At 45.5% G+C, this 17,158-nt stretch overlaps 1 protein-coding gene across 2 annotated transcripts in view; it reads right to left on the bottom strand.

Moving 5' to 3' along the window:
- Positions 1-17,158, bottom strand: part of LOC117515570 (gliomedin-like) — a 65,723-nt gene that overhangs the window by 35,884 nt on the left and 12,681 nt on the right. For both annotated transcript variants that reach the window (XM_034176188.1, XM_034176189.1), the window contains exons 2-6: positions 16,362-16,413; positions 16,256-16,273; positions 16,108-16,179; positions 14,475-14,567; positions 12,551-12,679 (exon numbers count right to left, since the gene is read on the bottom strand). In XM_034176188.1, the coding sequence (XP_034032079.1) occupies positions 12,551-12,679; positions 14,475-14,567; positions 16,108-16,179; positions 16,256-16,273; positions 16,362-16,413 (364 nt within the window). The remainder of the gene's footprint in view (positions 1-12,550; positions 12,680-14,474; positions 14,568-16,107; positions 16,180-16,255; positions 16,274-16,361; positions 16,414-17,158) is intronic.

Consider the following 17,158-nt stretch of genomic DNA (forward strand, 5'->3'; position numbering starts at 1 on the left):
GGGACTGAGTGGCTGTGTAGTTGAGTTTATCAGGACCTCACCCTGATCACCTGCGGCTCGTCAGGACTCACAGCTGTGGTGCATCTACATGGATTGGAACATGGTGGCATTTAAGACTGGAGTACACAGTGTGTATTTGCCAGAGACTCGACCTTGTGACCAGACGGGTGAGATCGTCGTCTCGAGAGCCATCTCATCATCAGTGGATGCAGAGAACGTCCAGCTTTGATGCATGGTCTGTGAAAGAGGAGGGGGTGAGGTCTCACGCTCGTCAGCACACTTCCTGAGGTACGTTAGATTTTGTGACTAACATTTATACAGTCAGTAAATATGGTGTCCCTCACACCTTTATTATATTGAGCTGTATGTAGTCGTTTAATCAGCTTCCACTGCTGCGGAGTTTTGTGAACTGGATGTTCCATGCCTGCAGGGTGGGAAGCTGATTAGTAATTAAGCCAGGAAGTGTTTGCTGTTTGTACACCTTTGAGCGTTCTCTCTGTGTGTTGAGTGTGGACTCACATAATGATTCCTTCTTTCACAGACTCGGTTTGTCGCGGCCACCTGGGGGTGTCGGCGGGGTCCTTGGGTCCGAACCAGTTCTGGTTCCGGACCGTTAGCGCTGCTGGGAGCGCACCGCAATCCACCACGCCAGACCGCGCACTTTTATATTTTTCACAGCACTGTTATGTTCATTAAACTCTGTTATCCTTTGTACCGTGCTCTGCTTATTTTATACTGGGTCCTTCAAACGCTGGTCGGTTCTCTGGGCTGCGTCCGACACATAACATTTTCAAAAGAGGAATGTCTAAAGATCATTTGTGTTGAATTTGGTACCTGTATCACCATTTAAAGATTACTCTGTAAATATTCTGTTATCTGCTGCGCTACATGGCCAGCTGACATTCACATAAAGTGTACAACAAAAGGGACAGAAAAAAGGAGGCAAAATTTAAGACTCAAATTATATCCAATAATGAAAAAAGAGTAAGACAGCAAAATGTGCACGATGGCAACATGCAGTTCATGTGCTTGCTTCCTAAACAGAATACCCCTGGTTCAAGGATGGCCATGCCCCATTCTCCTTGTACAGTTGGAGCTGTGTTAGTAAAGCTGTGTTAGTAAAGCCATTTTAACATGTGAATACCAAACATAACTTCCTGTGGTGAACGTGACCCCAAGCAAAATGGAAGAAGCGGAATGAAATCTCACTGAATGGGGTGCAGTAAGTTCACCTGCACTTAACTTCTCCAGGATTAAATTAATTTCAAGGTAGCATAATCATGTTAATCAACAGAAAAAGGCTGTTTGATTTACTGTCTTAATTTTTTTTTTTTTACATAATTATTCTGGCAACCACAGCTGCTTACTGTAATTTAACACTGGGGCAGTACTGTAATTTTTTCTACTTTTCTACAGTAATTGCTGTATTTTCCAGTAGGCACACTGTAGGATAACATTACAAAGCTGGCAACTGCAGCTGCCAGTAAACTACTGGCAGCTGCAGCTTAAATTAACAGGGAAATTTTTTCTTGAACTTGTTTATTTGGCACACAACTCGTCAATAACAAAAACTGATATACAAGACAATTCCACAGTGACACGTGTGACCAAAAAGGGGGTGAGCAGAAGCAAAGCTTATAAACGCCCACCCCATATATACATACATACACATTACCTACCCCCAGAGCAAGCACACAGGCGACAGTGGTAAGGAAAAACTCCCTCTGATGTATTGAGGAAGAAACCTCAAGCAGACCAGACTCTAAGCCCACTGTGCACCCTTTTCTGTGTAAGAAAAGGGTGCACCCTTTTCTGTGTAAGAAAAGGGTGCACAGTGGGTTGTACATGTAGTTGAACATTAAGGAAAGAGAAAAGGACTTTTATGATTGGCCAGACAGAGGAACAAAGCTGGAAAAGATCTGAAGCAGGTTCGGGTGATAAAGGATTCAGATGGAAATATTTTGACAAATGAGGAGAGGGTGTTGAGAAGGTGGAGGGAGTATTTTGAGAAGCTGATGATTGAAGAAAATGAGAGAGACAGAAGGCTGGATCATGTGGAGAGAGTTAATCAGGAAGTGCAATGGATGAGTCAAGGATGAAGTGAAGACAACTATGAAGAGGATGAATGTTTAATAAAGTCTTGAAAAGTGAGGGGATGCATGAGGAATGGAGAAGAAGTGTATTGGTTCCAATTTTTAAGAACAATGGTGATGTACAGTGCTGTAGTAACTGCAGAGGCATGAAGTTGTTCAGCCACAGCATGAAGTTATAGGAAAGAGTAGTTGAAGGAGAAATAACATGCAGATCTGTGAGCAGCAATATGGTTTCATGGTGAGAAAGAGAACTGCAGATGCAATGTTTGCTCTGGAGAAGTATAGAGAAGGCCAGAAGTTGTTGTATCATGAGAAAGGGTATTTAAGGTGGCTGTAGCGGAAAGCTGTGATCAAACAACCAACATCTTAAGCCTGCATTAAGATGAGGCCATGGAGTTCCTTCAAACAAAGATAAACTTCATAACGCAAGGCCTGGTATATCTCCAGGTGTCAAAGAGGAGACACTTTAAGCCATGCACAGCTTGGATCTGTCAACAAAACCCACCATATTCAGGATTTAAAACTCCCCCAAAGTGCATTCCACACGTAGCTGTGAATTCTTATCAATTCCCCAAATCAGACGCAACTCAGCACCCCTTTCACAGCTCTGCTAGATAAATATCAAATCTAACCATGGAACAAGAGTGACCCCTGTGGGATGATTTGGGAAGGACAGGATTGACTTCCTGCAAGACTTCAAATGCCTAACCTCATTTTAAAAAGGAAATTTCATTGTATTGTTGTAGCAAAAGAACAAAGAAAAAAAAGAGAAAAGGAAACATGTCACTCTTTTCTATTTATGCATGAAAGTATTATATTTGACGTGTTATACTCTGTTCATTGGGGAATGTTTACTTAGTGTGTTCTTATATATATGGGTGTGTGTGTGTGTGTGTGTGTGGTATGTAATTCCAGGTAAACCAGTTACAAGATTTATTCTGCAGGACTTGGTTTGGTTTCAAAGCAGAATGTTGGAACCACGCTGATTTATATATATAAAACTAGACAAAGGAAACTCCAGAAACTACGTTACCCAGAATTCTTGGGGGTGGAGCTTATTAAACCTTTAAAAGAGCTCGCGCCCGGGAATTCGCTTTCTTACACTCCTCTCTGCTCTTATGCTTTTCTCTCTTCTTTTCCTTGGGTTTAAAGACGCTGCCTCGGCCGTCAAGATTTATGACCCTTTGTCTAAAGCCAAGTGCTACTTAAGGCTCATTCTTGTTTGGCGTACTGACAACAATTTATTTTTCCGACAGATAACTTTTGCAATCTTTGTCAAGTTAAATGCGCCGGCGCATTTAACTTCCTTTTTCGAATTTTCAAATTAAAACCTTTTTCTTCTTCAAACTCCAAATTCCTTTCACGAACATTTTTCTTCTAAAGTCACCTATTTTTGCATTGAATTCTGATTCGACCAAGCTTCCAAAAAGTCGACGACAAAAAACGAATTTTTGATTTTTGATAGAGAATAAAGACGCTCAAACCTTTATTCTGACAAGCCAGATTCCAGAGCGCTGCAGAGAAAAACATCCAGGTCAGCTGAGGCGTTCAGCAGCGACTTGAACTGCCGCCGCAAAACCACAGCACAGTAACAGAAATCATCCCCGCCACTGACGAGACCGAGCGGGTCGGACCGGCAGAGCCTTTTTGTCAAGGTCCCTGATGAAGCTGTGTGGCGGACAGAGCGTCGACTGAACCAGACGATTCCAGCACTGGACCTCACGGAGACCCGCTGCACTGTGCAAAGTAAGACCGGGCTATGTTGTCAGATAAACAGAGTGGCTTTATTTAACTCTATTCAAAATCATTAATCTTCTCTCAGGTTAACAAATACCAAAGTAAATTACCTATTAAATTAGGACGAATCTTACTCCTAAAACTCCTGCTACGAAACCAAACTATCAGAACATCATATAAATCATTGCTCATTGACGGTTGTAATCATTAAATCGATCACTGTGATATGTCTGTTGTGTGGGCCGCTGAAGAGGAGGTACTGCTGGCCCACCACCACAAGATGGCGCCCTGCTTGAAGTGCGGGCTTCAAGCACGAGAGGGCATCGGCTTTGCTGGAGGTGACAGCTGTCATTAATCAACACAAGCTGTCACCCATCACCACCACTACAAAGACCGGACTGCAACTCCACCTCCTCGCCGAGAAATCAACTACCATTCAGGTAATTTCTCTGCTGACTGACACTTTGTGTGTAATAACCTGAACTTCTGTTGCAGCCGTTTTCCTGGAGTGTGTCCTTATCTGAGGGATTGGCGTTTGGTGTGATAGCGACGGCTTCGCCTCACACCCCAACCCAGATAAGTGGTTGACCAGGAGCTGCACGAGTGTGTGTGATTGGAGGTGGAGGTTTTCCCTCCTTTACTTAATACAGACTGTGGGATTACTGAGTGTGCGAACTCACACTCATCTGGACTGTCTCTGTTCTCTGCCAGCAGTACCGGGTCTGACTGCTGAAGACAGCGGCCACCTGGGGCGCAGGGCTTGGCGGCTCCGGTGTTCTTCAGCTCCGTTGGTGTTAGAAGCTGTGTGGGGATCCAGCTCTTCTCTCTCCAGGCGTCTTCTATCGTCGAGCCTGCCCACACGTCACCTGGTGTATGATTGACAGTCCACCATATTGTTATTGTCTGTACGTTGTTGTGCGATTCACAACATTAAATTGTTACTTTTTGGCTTATCCATTGTCCGTTCATTAACGCCCCCTGTTGTGGGTCCGTGTCATGACACTTTCACAACAGGATTTCTCGGCCAGCGTCATGGATCCCAAGGGGCGTCAACCATCGCTTGAACAGCCAATGGGAGAGCGAGGTGCACAGGCAGGAGGCGTGGTGGGTGAGCTGCAACACATCTTAACCGCCTTTGCCGCTCGGTTGGACTTAGTTACCGAGCAGAGCAGTGTTCTCAATCGCAGGATAGAGGCTCTCACCGCCCAGGTGGAAGCGCATGATCAGGGCGCTGCTGCAGCACCTCCTCCTGCTGACCGTGTGCCAGAAACAGACATTCCGCTGGTCGTTCAACGACCCCCCCCCCCACCTTCCCCTGAAGCATACATAAGCCCTCCGGAGCCGTACGGAGGCTGTGTGGAGACGTGCGTGGACTTCTTGATGCAGTGCTCGCTCGTCTTTTCACAGCGTCCCGTCATGTACGCGTCAGACGCCAGCCGGGTGGCTTACGTTATAAACTTGCTTCGAGGAGATGCACGCGCCTGGGAGCAGAATTCACGGCTCCTAACGGTTTATACTGAGTTTGTGAGGGAGTTCCGACAGGTGTTCGACCACCCTCATAGAGGCGAGACCGCTTCAAGTGTGCTGCTGTCGATAAGACAGGGGTGTCGGAGCGCAGCAAAGTATGCAGTCGACTTCCGCATCGCGGCAGCGCGAGCCGGCTGGAATGCTGTTGCGCTCCGCGCCGCCTTTGTAAACGGACTGTCTCTGGTCCTCAAGGAGCACCTGGTGGCGAAGGACGAGCCGCGGGATTTAGATGGGCTTATCGACCTGGTTATACGGTTAGACAACCGATTAACAGAACACCGACGGGAGCGAGACGAAGGGCGTGGTCAGGCACAAGCCGTCCCTCTTCCTCCCGGGTCTGAAAGGGAGCCGACTTCCCCACGCTCCACTGCCAGGGCTCTCCACGTGACAACAGCTCCCCCTGCTGACGTTGCTATGGAAACGAGCAGGGCCAAAAAACGATCAGATCAGAAACAAAGGAGGCTGATCCGTGGAGAGTGTTTTCTCTGTAGCTCAACTGAGCACACACAGAGAGAATGCCCCAAACGATCAAAACAGCAGCACTCGTCCTTAGAGACTGGGCTAAGGGTGGGTCACAATACCCACGCGGGGAGACCCCGTAAATCTGCACGAATCCCAGTCACGATCCTGAGTGAGGATTTAACCCTTCACGCCCCAGCACTGGTGGACACGGGGTCGGAGGGAAATCTGCTGGATAGCAGATGGGCAAAGGAGGTCGGGCTCCCTCTAGTGGCCTTACCGTCACCATTGTCGGTGCGGGCACTAGATGGCACCCTTCTTCCACTAATCACACACCAGACTCAGCCAGTGACATTGGTGGTGTCTGGGAATCACAGGGAGGAGATTGTGTTTTATGTAACACCTTCTACCTCCCGAGTGATATTGGGTTTTCCATGGGTGTTAAAACACAATCCCCGGATTGATTGGCAGTCTGGGGTTGTGGTTCAGTGGAGTGAAACCTGCCACCGGGAGTGTTTAGGATCCTCGGTTCCACCCGGTGTGACAGCTAGGGAGGAGGTTTTGGTCCCCACCAATCTGGCGGCGGTGTCAGCCGAGTACCACGACCTTGCTGACGTCTTCAGCAAGGATCTGGCACTCACGCTGCCCCCGCACCGTCCGTACGATTGTGCCATTGATTTGATACCGGGCGCTGAGTACCCGTCCAGCAGGCTGTACAACCTCTCACGTCCGGAACGCGAATCACTGGAGACCTACATCCGGGACTCGTTAGCTGCCGGGTTGATCCGGAACTCCACCTCCCCGATGGGTGCTGGTTTCTTTTTTGTGGGCAAGAAGGACGGCGGACTCCGTCCATGCATTGATTACAGAGGGCTGAACGAGATCACGGTTCGTAACCGATACCCGTTACCTCTGTTGGATTCAGTGTTCACGCCCCTGCATGGAGCCCAAATTTTCACGAAATTGGATCTTAGGAATGCTTATCACCTGGTTCGGATCCGGGAGGGAGACGAGTGGAAGACGGCATTTAACACCCCGTTAGGTCACTTTGAGTACCTGGTCATGCCGTTCGGCCTCACCAATGCGCCCGCGACGTTCCAAGCATTGGTTAATGATGTCTTGCGGGACTTCCTGCATCGGTTTGTCTTCGTATATCTAGACGATATACTCATTTTTTCTCCGGATCCTGAGACCCATGTTAAGCATGTACGTCAGGTCCTACAGCGGTTGTTGGAGAACCGGCTGTTTGTGAAGGGCGAGAAATGTGAGTTCCACCGCTCTTCTTTGTCCTTCTTGGGGTTCATCATCTCCTCCAACTCCGTCGCCCCTGATCCGGCCAAGGTTGCGGCGGTGAGAGATTGGCCCCAACCAACGAACCGTAGGAAACTACAACAGTTCCTCGGTTTTGCAAATTTCTACCGGAGGTTCATCAAGGGTTACAGTCAGGTAGTTAGCCCCCTGACAGCCCTGACCTCCACAAAAGTCCCCTTCACCTGGTCGGATCGGTGCGAAGCCGCGTTTAGGGAGTTGAAACGCCGGTTCTCAACTGCACCAGTTCTGGTGCAGCCCGATCCCAAGCGCCAGTTTATTGTTGAAGTGGATGCCTCTGACTCAGGGATAGGAGCCGTGCTATCCCAGAGCGGGGAGTCCGACAAGGTTCTCCATCCATGTGCCTACTTTTCCCGCAGGTTGACCCCAGCTGAACAGAACTATGACGTCGGCAATCGGGAACTTCTTGCGGTGAAGGAGGCTCTTGAAGAGTGGAGACACCTGTTGGAGAGAGCGTCGGTACCATTTACAGTTTTCACGGACCATTGGAACCTGGAGTACATCCGGACCGCGAAGCGTCTGAACCCCAGGCAAGCCCGCTGGTCGCTGTTCTTCGGGCGTTTTGACTTCCGGATCACCTACCGCCCCGGGACAAAGAACCAACGATCTGATGCCCTGTCCCGGGTGCACGAAGAGGAGGTCAAAACCGAGCTGTCAGACCCCCCTGACACCATCATCCCCGAGTCCACTGTCGTGGCCGCCCTTACCTGGGACGTGGAGAAGACCGTCCGGGAGGCCCTGACGCGGAGCCCGGACCCGGGGAACGGTCCGAAGAACAAACTGTACATCCCACCAGAGGCCAGGGCTGCGGTCCTTGACTTCTGTCACGGTTCCAAGCTCTCCTGTCACCCAGGGGTGCGAAGAACCGTGGCAGTGGTCCGGCAGCGCTTCTGGTGGGCGTCTATGGAAGCCGACGTCCGAGAGTATGTCCAGGCCTGCACCACCTGCGCCAGGGGCAAAGCTGACCATCACAAGGCCCAAGGCCTCCTCCAGCCTCTGCCAGTGCCTCGTCGCCCCTGGTCTCATATCGGCCTGGACTTTGTCACGGGCCTCCCACCGTCCCAGGGAAACACCACCATCCTAACGATAGTGGACCGGTTTTCCAAGGCGGCCCACTTCGTGGCCCTCCCGAAGCTCCCGACGGCCCAGGAGACTGCAGACCTCCTGGTCCACCACGTCGTGCGTCTGCATGGGATTCCATCGGACATTGTCTCGGATCGTGGTCCTCAGTTCTCCTCCCAGGTCTGGCGGAGTTTCTGCAGGGAACTGGGGGCCACCGTCAGTCTCTCGTCTGGGTACCACCCCCAGATGAACGGGCAGGCAGAGCGGACAAACCAGGAACTGGAGCAGGCCCTCTGTTGCGTGACCTCCGCGCACCCGACGGCCTGGAGTGACCATCTGGCCTGGATCGAGTACGCTCATAATAGCCAAGTCTCGTCTGCCACCGGCCTCTCCCCATTTGAAGTGTGTTTGGGGTACCAGCCCCCATTGTTCCCGCTAGTGGAGGGAGAGGTCGGGGTGCCCTCGGTCCAGGCCCATCTGAGAAGGTGCCGTCGGGTGTGGCGTACCGCCCGCTCTGCCCTGCTCAAAGCCCGGACGAGGGCCAAGAACCATGCAGACCGCCGGCGTGCCCCGGCCCCTGCATACCAGCCTGGGCAGGAGGTTTGGCTTTCTACAAAGGACATTCCCCTGCAAGTGGAATCCCAAAAGTTGAAGGACAGATACATCGGACCTTTCCCTATCCTCAAGGTCCTCAGTCCAGCCGCAGTGAAGCTGAAGCTGCCAGCTTCACTGCGGATCCACCCAGTTTTCCATGTGTCCCACGTCAAACCTCACCACGTGTCACCCCTCTGTGCCCCCGGACCGGCGCCGCCTCCTGCCCGGATCATCGACGGGGAGCCGGCTTGGACCGTGCGCCGGCTACTGGACGTCCGTCGGAAGGGCCGGGGGTTCCAGTATTTGGTGGACTGGGAGGGGTATGGACCCGAAGAACGCTCCTGGGTGAAGAGGAGCTTCATCCTGGACCCGGCCCTCCTGGCCGACTTCTACCGGCGGCACCCGGACAAGCCTGGTCGGGCGCCAGGAGGCGCCTGTTGAGGGGGGGGGTCCTGTTGTATGGGCCGCTGAAGAGGAGGTACTGCTGGCCCACCACCACAAGATGGCGCCCTGCTTGAAGTGCGGGCTTCAACACGAGAGGGCGTCGGCTTTGCTGGAGGTGACAGCTGTCATTAATCAACACAAGCTGTCACCCATCACCACCACTACAAAGACCGGACTGCAACTCCACCTCCTCGCCGAGAAATCAACTACCATTCAGGTAATTTCTCTGCTGACTGACACTTTGTGTGTAATAACCTGAACTTCTGTTGCAGCCGTTTTCCTGGAGTGTGTCCTTATCTGAGGGATTGGCGTTTGGTGTGACAGCGACGGCTTCGCCTCACACCCCAACCCAGATAAGTGGTTGACCAGGAGCTGCACGAGTGTGTGTGATTGGAGGTGGAGGTTTTCCCTCCTTTACTTAATACAGACTGTGGGATTACTGAGTGTGCGAACTCACACTCATCTGGACTGTCTCTGTTCTCTGCCAGCAGTACCGGGTCTGACTGCTGAAGACAGCAGTACTTTTTGGCTTATCCATTGTCCGTTCATTAACGCCCCCTGTTGTGGGTCCGTGTCACGACACTTTCACAACAATGTCCTGTTATTTAACTCCTGCCAGGGTTAAATAAATATCTTAAACATGTGAAGTTGTCTGTGATTTTTGTATGGTTTTACAGAGGGTGTCGGATCTGACCTGCGGAGCTTATCCTTTAGAAACTGAGACTGATTAATTAAATTGAGACTAATCAATTAATGAATGTTTAAACTAAAAAGTACTTATACTTTGAAATAAGTGGTGCCCCAATGTAAAATTATCCACAAGTGATAATTTTCAATATTCCAAAACATTATTATATTCATCCTGTGACTCTTTTCCCTACATGGCCATTTGCAAATGTTTCCCCTCTTTGCTTCTCTTGTAATGAGTGGCAACATGGGAGCCTCTAAACAACTCTCAAATGACCTGAAAACAAAGATTGTTCAACATCACGGCTTAGGGGAAGGGTACAAAAAGCTATCTCAGAGATTTCAGCTGTCAGTTTCCACTGTGAGGAACATGGTGAGGAAATGAAAGACCACAGGCACAGTTCTAGCTAAGGCCCAAACTTCAGACAACTTTTTGATCCCTAAAAGGGCAATTCATTTCACACCCAATTACCTCAGACAAGTATACAGCAATTAATCCACAATTATTACTCGTTGAATGTAATAATGGCACACTTCAGAATTAAAACAACAGCACATATACGCTTAATTGTTTATGTACACTAAACTTTGAAACAGTCTGTTATCCGAATTGAGGAAATGTGAGTGTGTGTGGGGGGGGGCGCAGCAACACACGGCCGTGCATCTGGCTTGGGGGGAACGGGAAACTGCAGCAGCTAAAGCTGCATTGCAGCCCGGAGGGGGAGTCACCAAGCAGTGACAGTATGTATGGGGCAGTATGTATGGTTGAAAAAGAACACAGCATTTAAAAAAAAAGATTGCTACCTACAGTAAAATTTGGAGGTGGTTCTATCATGCTGCATGGCTGTGTGGCCAGTGCAGGTACTGGGAATTTTGTTAAAGTTGAGGGTCACTTGGATTCCAGTCAATATCAGTTGATAAAGTTGAAGTTGTGCCGGGGCTGGATCTTTCAACAAGACAACGACCCTAAACACTGCTCAAAATCTACTAAGGCATTCATGCTGAGGAACAAGTACAATGTTTTGGAATGGCCATCTTAGTCCCCAGGCCTGAATATTATTGAAAATCTGTGGTGTGATTTTAAGCGGTCTGTCCATGGTCAGAAACCAACAGACCTGAGATGTTTTGTAAAGAAGAATGGTCCAAAATACCTTCAACCAGAATCCAGACTGTCATTGGAAGCTATAGGAAGCGTTTAGAGGCTGTTACCGTATTTCTGCAAAAGGAGGATCTACTAAATATTGATGTATTTTTCTGTTGGTGTGCCCAAATTTATGCACATGCCTAATTTTGTTTAAAGAATTACTGCACACTTTCTGTAAATCCTATAAACTTCATTTCACTTATCAAATATCACTTGTGTTTGTCTGCTATATGAAAATTCAGTAAGGTATATCTTCTATTATACATTCCAAATCTAAGGTGGAACTCTACTAGTGTATACTAAGGTACACCTAAATATCTTTTTTTAAAAAGGAGCAGAGTCACTTAGGTGCCTGGTCTTGAGAACCAGGGATGGTAGGTTTAAAAGCTTTTTTTTAATCCCATGGGAACTCTCCCTACCCACCTAAGTGGCTCAAGAATATGTACAGCATATTTATAAGTGACATTTACACAAACAGGGCAGTAAACAGCATATACAAGAAATATAGTTACTACATAATATTACAGGAGTTAGCTCCTGAATACAATAAATATGATATATTTAACTGAAATTGCTGATCCAAATAACCAATGATTTATAAAGGAAAATCATGGAAATCATCAGGGATGCCCTAACTTTTACGTACAACTGTAACTGGAGGATCAGCCACAAGAACACTGGCACTGGAGGTCCAAAATTGTGTGTAGCCCTATAAAAAAAATTGCTTAAAGCAGTCAATCATAAAAGCTGGGCCATAATTTCTCACAATTTTGGTAGCACAAAAAAAAATTATAATGTTTTACAAAATAATCAACTAAAGTTTTCAATAATTATTATAGTTACTGGTGTAAAATGAGAAACCTCAGTTTGGTATTTGCTAATGCACCATGCAGGCTCATTACATTTATGTCATGAGGTACTGTATAGTTTAAACTGAACAGCTATTTCAGTATGAAAAAAGATAAACTGTCTTTTACGCTGGCATTTTAGTACAGTACGTTGATAACTTATTACAAGACAGCTGTATATTCAATGACAATGGTTGTAAAACAAACAGTTTGATCACAAAACTGGAACTGCTATGTGTAATCTATTCTGAATTCAGCAAAATAAGTTACTAATATTAATTTGCATGGACATTTCTGAGTAAAATGGTAGTAAAAAAAGAAGTTAGGATATCGTAAATGACATAATTTGATGATTTATTAACACCAAAACCTTTCATTTCAGTTGTCTTAATTAACCTTGTAGAGGACAAAGCAAATTTACTTAAGTGCTTCACCAAACCTGAGTTTGTCTCACTATAAACATTGCATGGCACTTACTCAGCAATAGCTGAGTGAATTATTTGGGGAAAAAAAAACTATGCAGATTGTTACTTAATATTTTTAAGACGAGCCAGTGCATTCTGTTTCTGCAGATATGTATGTATTTCTTTCTTTATTTGGACTGTAGTGTAGTCGAATGCTCGTACCCGTCGACATGAATGTTTCATTGATTGGTGCTTTGTCAGTCTTGCTTCTCATATTTTCAAGGGGCCGAGCAGATGAAGGTGGACCAGGTGGGACTGCAGGACCAGGTGGATCTCGTGGTTCAGTGGGACCTTCACATAAACATATTTGCAGTCTTATTCGCAGTGAATTCTATTTAATTCTCAGGAGTCACTCACAAAAATTAAGAAATCTTGAACCATTCTAGAACAGTTACTCAATGGCATATAGTCTAGTTTAACTATAGTTAAATAGAATAAACAAAGAAAAAGCCTAAGTGACTTAATTACAAAGTAATTCAACCTGCTGTGAAAGATTTTTAAGGGTTTTTTTAACTTTAGGACCCATGCAGTTAAGTCAATCTATTTTTCTGAGTTAGGTTATTAGTTCATTCAAAAGATCATTTTTATCTGAACCAAATCTGAGTTGCTAGTTGCAATGCAAAGTTGTCTCAACTTAACCTCTTCTGTGTGAAGTCAAAGGCCTGACAGTGAGAAACCTTAAATACCTTTCAAAGCTGGTTGCGTTACATTTTTAAGTTGACTCAACTTTTTATTTTTTTTACAGTGCTTAGGGCCTGATTTACTAAGATCACAGATCGTGCTAAATTGCATGGGCAATCCAAACTTTTGCAGATTAGGGAGGGAGGAGACAGTTTTGCAGGTTATTTAATAAGACTAATTGTGCAATTGATAGGTCGTAACATGATGTCAACAGCAGCATGTAAATGAGGGTTTGGAGCCTGTTAAAGGTCATAAGCGCAAAATGAAATTCAATCACCCACTTGTAATTTTGCCCACTGTCCTTTAGCCTACTTTATTACACACAAGCTCTCCCACATTACTGAACATGTTCTTGTGCTGGTAATAAAAATAAATAAATAAATAAATAAATAAATAAATAAATTAATTAATTAATTAATTAATAATAATAATAATAATAATGTATTGCTGCATCCATGGTATTTAAACAAACAGGATAATAATTATGTTGCATTCTGCCAGTGGAACATACACATTCAACTGTGAGCACAGTGTGCACAGACAACTGTGTATCATCCAACACAGATTATGAGATGTGCATGTGTGTTTATATATAGCACTGAACGATGTTACATATAGAGACATTTATTCTTAAAGAAACAAGCATAAAGAAAGCTGTTAACACTTCAAATATGCCAGAAGTTTTCAATGAATGATATACGTATATACACGTATGTAGTTTTAATTCTGTGTGGGAGGAAGCAGTGGCCTCTGTGCTGCTGGAGCATAAATCACATTGTGCATGCAAACCTCACCTATTTGCATGCTCCCTCCCACAATTTTGCACACTCGGGTGGACAAACGGCAAATTGCATATTCATGAAGGCACATGTGTTAAATGGATAATACACTCTGTTTTGTACATTTGAAAAACGCAATTCTCAGTGTGCTCTGTTAGTAAATCAGCATGCACGTTTTGTTTTGTGAGTGCTTTCGTGTTCGCATACATTTTAACATATGCAAACCTTTAGTGAATTAGTAAATTACACCCTTATAATTGTACAAAACTATATAGGCACTCATCACTGTGAACATCACTCTCCCAAGGTCTCATTCGCATCTTGCAAGGTTAAATAATTATTCTAAAATTCTTGCATCAAATTAATTTAATTAATTAATTTATGTATATATATATATATATATATATATATATATATATATATATATATATATATATATATAAGAATTAACCAACAAAACCACAAACACAGTAATACATTTGTAAAAGTAAAGAAATTCTTCAAAATGAACAAAGGTGTGATGACATCACGTGACTACTCTTTAATATGAGTTAAACTATGACATTTCCTTTCTGTTGTTTCAATCATTTCTGTGTTAATTGAACACATCTTCGTGTATGTCTCACCATCGAACAGTGTGTCATTGCAGACCTTGCATTTCACTCCTGGAGGACCGGGGTCTCCTTTAGGACCTGGCTCTCCTTTTTCACCAGAATGTCCTATTCATTTGGCAGATGAAAAAAATGTAGAAAGCCACACTGAACACTTTATGATACTGTCACTGCATGATGCTGAGTTTGTGAGCACTTGATCAGGAGCTTTCTGTAAGGGCCCCGTCACACTTAGTACGAATGAGCACGAGCCAAGCTGAATCAGGCGGAATGTCCAAAAAAAACAGAATTCGTGCCACATCTCGGGGGGGGGGGGGGGGGGGTTAAGAATTGCAGAGGACAGCTGTCCGAATACCCAGACAGTGTTCCAACCCACCCAGACTTAATGGACGTGCCGTGCACATGGGCCTCTGAATGCAGTACAAATGTTAATGGAACACATTAGAATTACTCAGACAGCTGATAATATGGCGAATGCACTTACACTGCCGTACGAGTGAGTTCCGATTGCAGGTGGAGGAAATATAATCCAGCAGCACTCTAGGTGTGCTCGTAGTGCGTTCAGGCACAGTTGGGACTTTTGGCCAGGATCCAAAATGGCAGATCATTTCTAACTGCCCGCCGAACACAATCAGAATGCTTCAAGTGCTGTTTTCATGCCGTATGAATATTTAAACCCCCGCCACACATACGCTGATTGAGGCCGAATTGCGTCAGAATAACACATCCCGCCACAGGAGTCCAGCCGGACGAATAAAATCTCGTAATGCAGGTATATACTGATCAAACATCTAAAGGGATTTTTCGCTATACTGTACAACAGCACGCGATCACTGACAGTTGTCAGCCTTTTTGTGTGCGCATGTAAACACATATACACGCAGCTGAGCGAACATTTCGGCCACACACTCGCATGCCGGTGTGATGACCTGTTCTGCGCACGCATGCGTAGTGGCGCGTTCAGCCATTATGAACACACACACGCAGCTGAGTGACCATATCATCTGGCCACACACTCACAGGCTGGTTGGATCACCTGTTTTACACACACACACACACATGTTAAACTGACAGGGATGAACAAAAACATTGTGCACATGATGAGATTTTAGGGTGAAAAACATTCAAACAAAACACATGATTCAGCCGTGGCCAGTTTATTTATGTGTGTAGCTGTGTCTTTAATTTGTTTCAGGTGTCAGAAGTGTTTTGTTGGTTATACACATTATGAAAGCAGTTAATTCAGTTGAAAAATGTGAACAAATTCAGCTTGAGACTGTCTTCTGCAATAATGAACACTGACAGCAAAGCTCAAGTCTACTCAGCCTTTGTTCACATTATCAGCTGAAGTGAAATTATTGTTTTAATTTTATTTGATCTAATTTAACCAGGAAATCCTCTGATGAAAGCAGCAGCCCGCCACAATATATTATAAATGCAACAAATACAACATGTCAAAAAAAAAAAAAAAAAACCCACAATAAAATAACTATTCAAGCATAGTGGCCTCTCTGTCTCTATGATGCCATCAGTCAGTCGACACAAGTGTATATGTGCATATGTGTGTGAGCGCATGCACACCCACACAAGTGTGAGAGAGTATGGGTGCATCCTTATGGGTTCAGGTCAAGAAGACATCAGCACTCACCTCTCCTTCCTCGTCTCCCCTCCACTCCAGGTGGACCCTGTGGTCCTGGTAACCCCTTTTCACCAGGCAAGCCTGATAAACAAAAGTATTGCCACAGCGGTAACAAAATTCCAGCTTTGGTTTTAGCAGATGATACAGTGTTATTTACCTGGAGGACCAGGTGGGCCTGGAGAAAAAAAAAGACGACATATTACTATAAAGCACATTATCAAATAGAATGAAACACTGCTTATGTTACACAATATTAACTTTACCTCTTAAACAAATTCCCCTGGAGCTATTACACAGATCTACAAAGACTTTCACCTTAAAGAAAAATATAAAACAGTCAGAAGAAATAAATGCTGGTTATGTAGTAAACACAGGTGATTAACAGAACAAAGGTTTAGCCATTTCTCGGGTTTTGAGATTGTGGTATGGCGTGTCAGAGGGCTTTGCAAACATTGTGTGTGGGTGTTGTCTTCCACTTTTTACCGTCACTTATGGGGGGTAACCTTTGCTTTTATTAGCAGCCAGTGCAGCAAGGGTAACAACAAACCAAACCTGTGACAAATACATATTTCTAATGTTTTATAGCCATTGAAGCAGTTTGTTTTTAAATAATTTTTTAAATTAAAAGTTTTTCTTGAATTGATTCACTTGGGGGCAGCACTTGGTAGTTAGTACTGTTTCCTCACAGCAAGAAGGTCTCTGGATCGCTTCCCATCTGGTCCTTTCTGTTTGCATGTTCTCCCCATGTTTGTGAGGGTTCCCTCCAGGTGCTTCAGCTTCCTCTGGTTACTCCTAATTGACTGTAGGTATGCCAACAAGTGTGAATGTGTTCGTCTGTCTATATGTGGTCCTATGACAGACTGGTGTCCTGTCCAGGGTGTACTCTGCCTCACTCCCTATGACTGCTGGGATAGGCTCCAGCCCCCCCATGACCCTTGATTGGAGTAAGTGGGTATAGCAAATGAATGAATGATTTGCTTCAAAATACACTCAACAAAAATATAAACGCAACACTTTTGGTTTTGCTCCCATTTTGTATGAGATGAACTCAAAGATCTAA

Source organism: Thalassophryne amazonica, chromosome 8, assembly GCF_902500255.1.
Source record: "Thalassophryne amazonica chromosome 8, fThaAma1.1, whole genome shotgun sequence".
Taxonomy (NCBI): Eukaryota; Metazoa; Chordata; class Actinopteri; order Batrachoidiformes; family Batrachoididae; genus Thalassophryne; species Thalassophryne amazonica.